The 10160-nt window shown below is 38.4% G+C and overlaps 1 protein-coding gene across 1 annotated transcript; it reads left to right on the top strand.

Annotated features, from left to right (window-relative positions):
- The first annotated feature begins 8428 nt into the window (after positions 1 to 8428).
- On the top strand, positions 8429 to 9238 carry LOC113343283. Its single transcript, XM_026587525.1, has one exon. The coding sequence runs from the start codon at positions 8429 to 8431 to the stop codon at positions 9236 to 9238; it is 810 nt and encodes a 269-aa protein (XP_026443310.1).
- The last annotated feature ends 922 nt before the right edge of the window (positions 9239 to 10160 follow it).

Below are 10160 nucleotides of genomic sequence, written 5' to 3'. Positions count from 1 at the left end.
AGATTTTTGATCAAATGACGGAAAATACGCTATTTCCATGGAATTAACTCCTATCAAACACAGCCTTGAAAAGTCTCTAATGATTTACATTTTTGGGGAATAGTTTTTATTACCGTAAATAGTAGGCTATGGCGAGTCATTGTCCTAGCTATATGCTTGCCATTATGTCACCCAATCATTCTTAAGTTCGGCCAGTTTTAAGATTATATTGATCGATTTGGATAGTACCTGAAAATGAAGGTTCTTCTTGTTCTAAGAGGCTGGAACGAAAAAGGACATATAGTTGAAGGACCATTGTTGGTTTGGACTTAGCTATTTTTAAGTTTCGTTGGTCATAAGGAAATGTAATTAAGTACACTGTGTGTTCCATCTTTTGAATTACGAAAATCACTGAAGTAATGACAATGGTGATTAAATCAAAATTCAAATAACGAGCTAAACTTCATATTGTTGAGGGTTCTGTACCATACTCATCAATGTGGGACATCTAACTGGAAAAGTCAACTCAGTTTGACTCGGTCAACATCTTTCTATTTCTAGCCTATGCTTCCTTTTCTACTTTTTTGTTTTTTTGATAAAAGTTAAAATTGATTCAAACTGCCAAGGAGGCACCAGCGGAACATACAGTAAAACACTCCGTCATCGAAGAGACTGGCAGTGCTAAAAGAACCTAGCTGGGAGCAAAATTACATATAAACCTTTAAAAGCTTTAAAAGCTTGAGAGAGGAGTCCCCATTGAAACAAAAGTGATTTAACAGCTATGATTACATCAGTTGGTTCGTAATCCTTGCTGTGAAAAGTCCTTCTATTTCTTTCGATCCATAGAGCCCACCATATCGCATAAGGAAGGTTGTTCCATATGAAGTTATGAATTGCATTCGGATTTTTTTTTCCATGACTTAATGCAGCCTTCCGTTGTCTCATTCATCGCGAAGCCAACTTTACAGTATCCAAGAAAATATGACCACACCTTATATGAGAATGCACAGTGAAGTAGCACATGATGGATTGTTTCGTCGTTGGCTCTACACAAGACGCATTGCAGAGACCTCACTCGCATGCCTCCTCGAGATAAGTTATCTAAGGTTGGTGCGACATTCCAAAGAGTAGACCAAATGAGAAATGAGACCTTAGGAGGTACAGTAGCATTCCAAATCAATTTTGGATCTATGAGTTTATCAGTATCATTGGCCACCAGTTGGGCATCATAGCAAGACTTCGTCGAGAAGTTACCTGAATCTGAAGGGAGCCAAGTTCTACTGTCCTCTTGTGCCGTGAGGAGCTCGGGATTTCCTATATCCTCCACCAAGTTAATTGCTTCTTGTATTCCGAAAGCCTCAAGTCCCGACTGAAGTGAAGATTCCATGCTGAATTCGAATGCGCCCATGTTACAACTTGATTCACTGTTGTGTCCTTAGCTCTACTCAGCCTCCATAGAAGAGGATACTTTTCTTTCAAAGGGAGAATAGTGCACCAGCTATCCTTCCAAAAGCTTGTTTTTTGCCATCCTTAACCGTGATGCGAGAGTTGTCTTGAATTAACTGCTTGGATTGCATAATCCCCTTCCACAGTCCATAACCATGTGTCGTAGATTTCTTTTTTCTACAGTTGGTTTCCTAGTTTTGTTTGATTTGTTTTTTCCAGTGCTCAATGCTATTAGGAAATATTCAAGCATATTTAAAGCTATAAGAAGTTTTAAAATTCTCCACCCAACTTCTTATTTGATTTACCAAAATTATTTGCTTAGTTATTGTTCTCCCGTTTTGCTATTGTATTTTTTTTTAAATTTTACGTCCCATAAATTAAATACTTATTCCTCCAACTCCTTCTTCATGAAGAAGACCCTAAATCCATCGCTTAGAGTTCGAGGAGAGAAATGGAAAGAGAGAAAAAAGTTGGGGCTTCAACTCAAGAAACTAATTCGCGAAAGGCACAAAAAGACTATTCTAAGAAAATCAGCTTCTCCAATGGAGGGCAAAGACACCTCAAAAGTTTCAAACGCGAAACCAATTCGCAAAAGGAACAAAAAGACTATTCAGAGAAAACCTCCATCTCAAATTGTTAAAACTTTGGTAAATTCTTTTCTTATCTTTATTCATAGTATTCCATAGATATTTATACATGACCGATAACTTGAGACTTAAAACATTCCTAAGACACGGATTTGAGACTTTCCTTATAAGTCTCAAATTCATGACTTACATGGACAATCCTTTCCTAATATATTACCAGACTTTCCTAATATATCACTTACCTTATCGGTCTCAAATTAGTGACTTACATGGACAATACTTTCCATAGACTGACCACTACGGTCTTGGAAAGTATTACGACATTTCCTAATATATCACTTTCCTTAATACCCCCCTCAAGACGGAGCATGCAGGTCACAAATGCCCATCTTGGACAAAAGACCTTGAAACTGAACTCGGCCTAATGATTTGGTGAAGATATCCGCCAACTGCAACCCCGTAGGCGTATAAGAGGGAGAAATAATTTTCTGTACTATCGCATCCCTGATGAGATGACAATCCACTTCTATATGTTTAGTTCTTTCATGAAAAACGGGATTCTGAGCAATATACAATGCCGACTGACTATCACAAAGAAGACTTATTCCCTGTGTATGACAAACTCCCAAATCACTTAGTAATTGCTTCAACCACTTCAATTCACAAGTAGTTGCAACCATAGATCTGTATTCTGCTTCAGCTGAACTCCGAGAAACTGTGTACTTCTTTTTGGTCTTCCAAGATACTGGTGAATCTCCAAGAAGCACAAACCATCCTGTCAACGATCGTCTAGTCAAAGGACATCTTTCCCAATCTGAATCACACCAGCCTTTTAAACTTAGACTACTATCAGAGCGCAACAAAATTCCTTGTCCAGGATTCTTTTTCAAATATCTAACTACCCGAAGTGCAGCTTCCCAATGTTCTTGTCTTGGATGCTGCATAAACTGTGACAAAATATGCACAAAATAAGCTAGATCCGGTCTAGTCACAGCCAGATAAATCAATCTTCCGATCAGTCGTCGATACCTTTCTGCATCACTCAGTAACGGCCCTGTTGCCAAAGCTAGACGATGATTAGTTTCCATTGGAAACTCTGCTGGTTTTTCTCCTAATAACCCCGTCTCCATAATAATGTCCAATGCATATTTCCGTTGACAAACATAAATGCCTTGCTTACTGCGAGCTATCTCCAAGCCCAGAAAATATTTTAATTTTCCCAAATCTTTCATCTTGAAACACTGCCCCAAATATGTTTTAAATTTATTTAGCTCCACTATATTATTTCCTGCAACAATCAAATCATCCACATACACCAAAACATTTAGTTGCATCTTTCCTTTGATCATAGTGAAGAGAGAATAGTCTGAATAAGATTGCCGAAAACCATAATTCTTCAAAGCTGTTGATAGTTTTGCAAACCAACAACGTGGAGCCTGTTTCAAACCATACAACGATTTCTTCATTCTACATACCATATTAGGATTACCTTTCGCAAATCTAGGTGGTATTTTCATATACACCTCTTCCTCCAAATCTCCATGTAGAAACGCATTGTGTACATCCATCTGATGTACTTCCCAATTTTTAACAGCTGCAACAGCTAGAAAAGTGCGCACTGTTGTCATTTTTGCTACAGGTGCAAAGGTCTCTTTGTAATCTAAGCCTTCCACCTGATGATTTCCAAAGATCACCAATCTTGCTTTCAAACGAACCAAATTCCCATTTTCATCATACTTCTCTGTATATATCCATTTACTTCCTAGTGCTCTCTTGCCTTCCGGCAATTCTTGCAAAGCCCAGGTATCTTGTTTTTCTAGTGCTCGTATTTCTTCTTCCATGGCTTTCCGCCATCCTGGATGTTTCATTGCTTCTTTAAAGTTGCGAGGTGCAGAACCCGCAGTTATAGCTGCAAGAAATTTCTTATACGGTGTAGAAAATTTATCACAACTAACATAATATGTAAAAGGATACGGCGTACCTGAGGAGAATGATTGTGATGGATGAAGATGAGATGGACTATTTTCTCTAATGGTGTGCGTCACAAATCCCTTAAGCCTACTTGACGGAATTTTCGTACGCTTTCCTTTACCCATATCACCTTCTACTGCAACATCAATGCCCGGACTCATAAGTTCAGCAGATCTCCCGTGAACTGCTACACGTTCTCCTTCAGTCGCGGTCACATCTTGAACAGCTACACCTTCTCCTGTTGTCGCAGTCACATCTTGAACTGCTACACCTTCTCCTGTTGTCGCAGTTACGCCTGGTATGCCTACAGCGTCTCCTGCTGTTGCTGTTACGCCTGGTACTGCCACACTTTCTCCTGCTGTCACTGTTACATCTTCATCATCACTCCATTCAAACTCTGGATTCAACTGATCAGTCTCAGCTGATACACCAGTCACCTCGGTCTCAATAGAATGACCAGGCTGATCACTCTCTGTGCGAGTCGAAACTGTTGGCTGCTGCAACACATATGTTTCATTCTTATATGGGAAACTATTCGCACAAAACTGGACGTCTCTTGACACTAGAAATTTTCTTTCATCCAAGTCATATACTTGCCATGTCTTTTTACCAAACGGATATCCAAGAAAAACACACCTCCTTCCTCTACTTGCAAATTTATCCCCTTTATTACGTTGATCATGCACATAACACAGGCATCCAAACACTTTCAACTAACTATACGGATGTTGCTTTCCAAACAATATTTCATACGGCGTTTTATTTTCCAGAATAGGTGTAGGAGTACGATTAATCAAATACGCAGCTGTCAATGCGCATTCTCCCCAAAACCGTATTGGCAAGTTGGCTTGAAATCTCAAAGCCCTTGCCACATTCAATATATGTTGATGCTTTCTCTCCACTCTTCCATTTTGTTGCGGAGTGCCTACACACGATGTTTCAAAAACTATCCCATTAGTCTTAAAATATCCACGCAATGAATTAAACTCGGCACCATTATCACTTCTAACAATTTTGATATCTTTATCAAATTGTCGTTTCACAAGAGCAATAAAATCAAGAAACGTTCGTTCAACTGCCGTTTTATTTTGAAGTAAATGAATCCACACACCTCTTGAAAAATCATATACTATTGTTAAAAAATATTGTGCTCCACAAGACGATGTAGCCCTATAAGGACCCCATAAATCTATATGAATCAACTCAAAAATACAACTGGATTTACTTAGACTACTAGCAAAGCTACTCCTATGTTGTTTCGCTCTTGGAAAAATGTCACAAACTTCATTATGCTTCTTCAATCTACTCACACCCGGCAACCTTTGCAATACTTTTTCTGATGGATGTCCCATTCGTCGATGCCACATCTCGTATGATTCTCCACTGACTGCCATAACTTCAACTTGAGGCACACCACAGAAAATATACAGTCCACCTTGTCGTTCACCCATTCCAATCACCTTCCTCGTCAACCGGTCCTGTATAAGACATAAACTGTTAGTACATTGTACCGTACATACTAATTCATCAATAAGTTGTGTGACTGAAATTAGGTTACAAGTTATTTGAGGCACATAAAGCACATTATCAAGTCTCAAACCGCCCTGCAGAATAATAGTCCCTATTTTCTCAGATTGTGCATATTTTCCATCTGGGAGTCCAACAGTACACTTCACAATATCTTTCACATCAATCATGTCATCTCTTCTACACGTGACATGATTTGTAGCTCCCGTGTCAATAATCCAATTGGTTTAGTTTGCTTACCTTGAAGTTGGGACGTATTTTTCTTTGCATTCAAAAACTCAAGCACCTGTCTGAGTTGTGTTGCGGTTACTCCCATCAAATCTGAGCCGTCTGAGAATATGACCATTTGACTGCTTTGTCTCTGATATATTTAGATTATGTGCTCGAACTGATTGCTCGTTCCTTGTCCTCTACCTCCTCTGCCATTCGCAAATCCACCACGACCTCTACCACCGGTTCTTCCACCTCGACCATATCCTCTTCCACTTCTAGGTTTATCTCCCCACCATTCAGGGTATCCAATAAGCTGAAAACAACCTTCATCCGAGTGTCCTTGTCTGCTACAGTGCTTGCAATATTTATTAGGATCATAAGTGTTATTGAAGTACGTTGATCAGATTGTACCTTGAACGCCATCACATTGTCATGAACTTCCGGTGTGGCAGCTACATCTCTCTTCTGAGACGTTCCGAGTTTATCATTGTTTGATATGCTACATCTATTGAAGGCAGTGGATCTCTTGCCAACAATTGTTCACGCAAGGAACCATAGACAGCATCTAGTCCAATTAAGAAATAATGTAGTAAATCTTCTTCTCTCAAAGTACTAACCTGTGTTGCAATATCACACTCGCACTTGCCACACTTACACGTTGGTACCTTCATATATGTGATCATCTCATCCCATATCTTATTCAATCTTCCAAAATAAGCAGCCACACTTTCTGTTTGTTTTTGTTTACACTCACTTAAAGATGTCTTTAGCTGGCATGTCCGTGTTCCACTTACAACACAAAACCGTCTCTTCAAGTGGTTCCATAATAAGTTGGCATTATCATAGTCTCCCAAACTCGATCTGAGTGATGGCTCCAATGTGTTGCTGATCCAAGAGACAAGCATTGACTGAATTTCCACCCATTCTTCTAACTGTTCACTTTCTTTAGGTTCTTGGATTGTTCCATCAATGAAACCAAACTTCCTCTTAGCTATTAATGATCTTCTTATGGCTCTAGCCCATTCATCATAGTTATGTCCTTTTAGAACAACCGGTGTGATAATTATACCTGGACCATCACTTGATCCTAGGTGATATACTGGATTCTTCTTTTGCGTATCATAATCTATATTCTTGTCTTTGCTTGATTCTCCATCACCACCCATTCTTAATGATGATTTTTTTCGGTTTTCAACTGGCTCGTGATGCCATGTTAAAACTTTGGTAAATTCTTTTCTTATCTTTATTCATAGTATTCCATAGATATTTATACATGACCGATAACTTGAGACTTAAAACATTCCTAAGACACAGATTTGAGACTTTCCTTATAAGTCTCAAATTCATGACTTACATGGACAATCCTTTCCTAATATATTACCACACTTTCCTAATATATCACTTACCTTATCGGTCTCAAATTAGTGACTTACATGGACAATACTTTCCATAGACTGACCACTACGGTCTTGGAAAGTATTACGACATTTCCTAATATATCACTTTCCTTAATACAAATGAAGAGCAAAGACTCCCCAAAAGATGCAAACAAGAGGAGTACTGCTGAAGAAGGTTGCGGCAGTGAGACTGCCATCTATAATCCTTCGTCTAAAGAAAAAAAAAAGAAGTCATCATTTGAAGAAATATCAGACCAGCAGGTGGGTCATCTACAAGAACTGTTGTCACTAGCTAAGTCCCAAACCCTTTCAAGCAGCTTATGTCCCAAACAGGAACATCTCTGATAAAACTATAATAGCTCATGAAATTGTTGACCATATGAAGAAAAGCAGAAGTAAATTTGGGGAAGTGGGTATCAAGCTGGACATGTCAAAAGAATTTGATAGGATTGAGTGGAAGTTTTTATTGGATATTATGAAACAGCTTGGCTTCTGCAACAAATGGTGTCAAATGATAAGTCAATGTATTCGAACTACCTCAGTTTCAGTACTTCTTAATGGTTCTTCTTTCCAACCCTTCATCCCCTCAAGGGGTTTAAGGAAAGGATATCTAATTTCACCATATCTCTTCATACTCTTCATGGAAGGATTCTCAAGAATGATGTGCAAGGCTGAAAGCTTAAAGAAAATACAAGGGATAAAACCAAGTCAACATAGTCCCAGCATCAATCACTTGCTGTTTGCCGATGACTCCTATTTTGCAAAGGAAAAGAGCAAGATATTAAAAATCTCCTAGACATCATCACCAAGTTTAGCAATGCTACTGGTCAGGTAGTGAATTTCAATAAGTCCAGTGTATTCTTCAACAAGCATATGCAACTATAGAGAAGTGAACACATCACTAGTATCCTCCAAATGAAGACTATGGGCTTAAATGAAAAATACCTTGGGATACCATGTTCTTGGGAAAAAACAAGAAAGAGAGTTTCAAACCAATTGAAGAAAAAGTACAAAATAAGGTGAGCACTTGGCAAGGAAAAATTGTCGATCAAGCTGGAAGATCTACTCAAGTTCAATCAGTTCTAAGTACAATGGCAAATTTCCAAATGGGTTGCTTCAAAATGCCAAAGCATGTCACTGATTCTATTGATAGAGTACAAAGAATATATTGGTGGAGGAAAGAAAATAAAGAAGGCATGAATCCAATTTCCTGGGGAGCAGTTTGTAAACCAAAAAGAATGGGTGGCTTGGGCTTCAAAAACACCAAAAAAATTCAATGATGCTCTGTTAGCAAAACTAGCATGGAAAATGATCACAGATCAGAACTCTTTTTGTGCAAGAATTCTAATAGCAAAGTACTTCCACAACAAAGACCCTCTAAGTGATAAAATTACTTCAAATGGTTCTTGGATATGGAAAAGTATACATAGAGGACTTAAAATTTTCAAGAAGTATTACATCTGGAGTGTGGGGGATGGTTCTAGAGTTAAAATATGGAGACACAATTGGATTCCATGGGTTCACCACTCTCAGCTCTCAAATGCAGCACAATTCTCTGACAATAATGATACAGTTAAAAGCTTGATTCAGCAAGAAAACACACAATGGCACTTAAAACTTCCATACAAGCTGAATTTATTCATCTGGAGATGCTTCAAAGACATTCTGCAAACAAGAACCAGATTGGGGAGACACATGCAGCTAGAAGATTATAGTTTCCCGTTCTGCAAACAACAACCAGAGACAGACATGCACATCCTTCTACAATGCAACCTAGCAAAAGCCATTTGGTTTTTCCTTCTACCAGAAGCAATGGACTCCCAACAACAATTTAACTCTCCGCAAGAGTGGATAAAATCTTGGAACCAAGCTCAGAGCATCACCTGCTTCAAAAATGAGAATAATATCCTTTTAGCCACTGTCATTATGTGGCAGATTTGGAAATCCAGATGCATAACAGTTTTTGAGGAAAAAGTTTCACATCCTAACAGCATCATAATAAGCATTAGGCAATTATGCATGAAATACAACATACTAGGCAGTGAGACTAATCCTATAAGTAGAAACAATAATAGTAAACCTAAGAATAAGTGGAAAAAACCACCTGAAAATTGGTGAAAAATAAATTTTGATGCTGCTTTTAATAAGGATACAAATACATGTGGTATTGGACTAATTTTAAGAGACTGTGCATGAAGATTTGTGGAGGCCATGTGAAAGTCGCTAAAGCTAGAGATGCAAAGCAGGGAGAAGGTTTAGCTCTGCTAGAAACAGTGGAATGGGTTAGAAGTAGAAATTGGAAGAATGTTATCATTGAAGGAGATTGTAAGACTGTTATTGAAGCTGTAACTTCAAATTTTGGTAATTCCTCTTGGCAGGATCACAACCTCCTTTAGGATATTAGTAGATTAGTTGAAGCTAGTAGTAATATCAGTTGTACTTTTTTCCTAGGACAGGCAATGAAGCGGCTGATGGGTTAGCCAAATATGCCAAAAGATGTGAATGTAATCAAGTGTGGTCTGTTAATCCACCAAGATGTATCCACTCAATTCTTGAGTTGGACAACTCTATGTAACTGTTTCCTTTAAGTAATGATTTAGCTTTTATGATAAAAAAAAAAAAAAAAAAAAAAAAAAAAAAAAAACTAAAGAAAATTACACTAATAAGTTCGCAATATTCAAGGCATGAAAAGAGAGGCCGCCAACTGGAACAGAAGATATCTGCAAGGCAATGGAGGACTATAAAGATGCCCTGTCAAAGTATATTCGAGCTGAAAAGAATCTTTTGAAAGAACAACGGCGTGTGGCTTGGTTTAGGTTCCTGTACGAGTAATGAGGAAGCAGAAAGCATAGCGCCTTGTTGGAATGCCGTTGAATTATTGCAAGGCACTGGTGGACTTCCTTCTTGCATGTATGAAAAACGGATGGTCATCAGCTGTAGGTGCAGGGCTAGCTATATCACCAAACTAGTTTTTAAGTATAATTAGTAGTAGTATGTGGACCTGCATGATCTGTCCAACGTTATTTATAGACTCCTATTG

Source organism: Papaver somniferum, unplaced genomic scaffold, assembly GCF_003573695.1.
Source record: "Papaver somniferum cultivar HN1 unplaced genomic scaffold, ASM357369v1 unplaced-scaffold_57, whole genome shotgun sequence".
Classification (NCBI taxonomy): Eukaryota; Viridiplantae; Streptophyta; class Magnoliopsida; order Ranunculales; family Papaveraceae; genus Papaver; species Papaver somniferum.
The sequence above is the reverse complement of the archived record's forward strand: the minus strand, read 5'-3'. Positions and strand labels throughout refer to the sequence as shown.

What these genes read in the sequence shown, in the direction of transcription:
- LOC113343283 (XM_026587525.1), top strand. Translation starts at nt 8,429, where the DNA reads ATGATCACAGATCAGAACTCTTTTTGTGCAAGAATTCTAATAGCAAAG.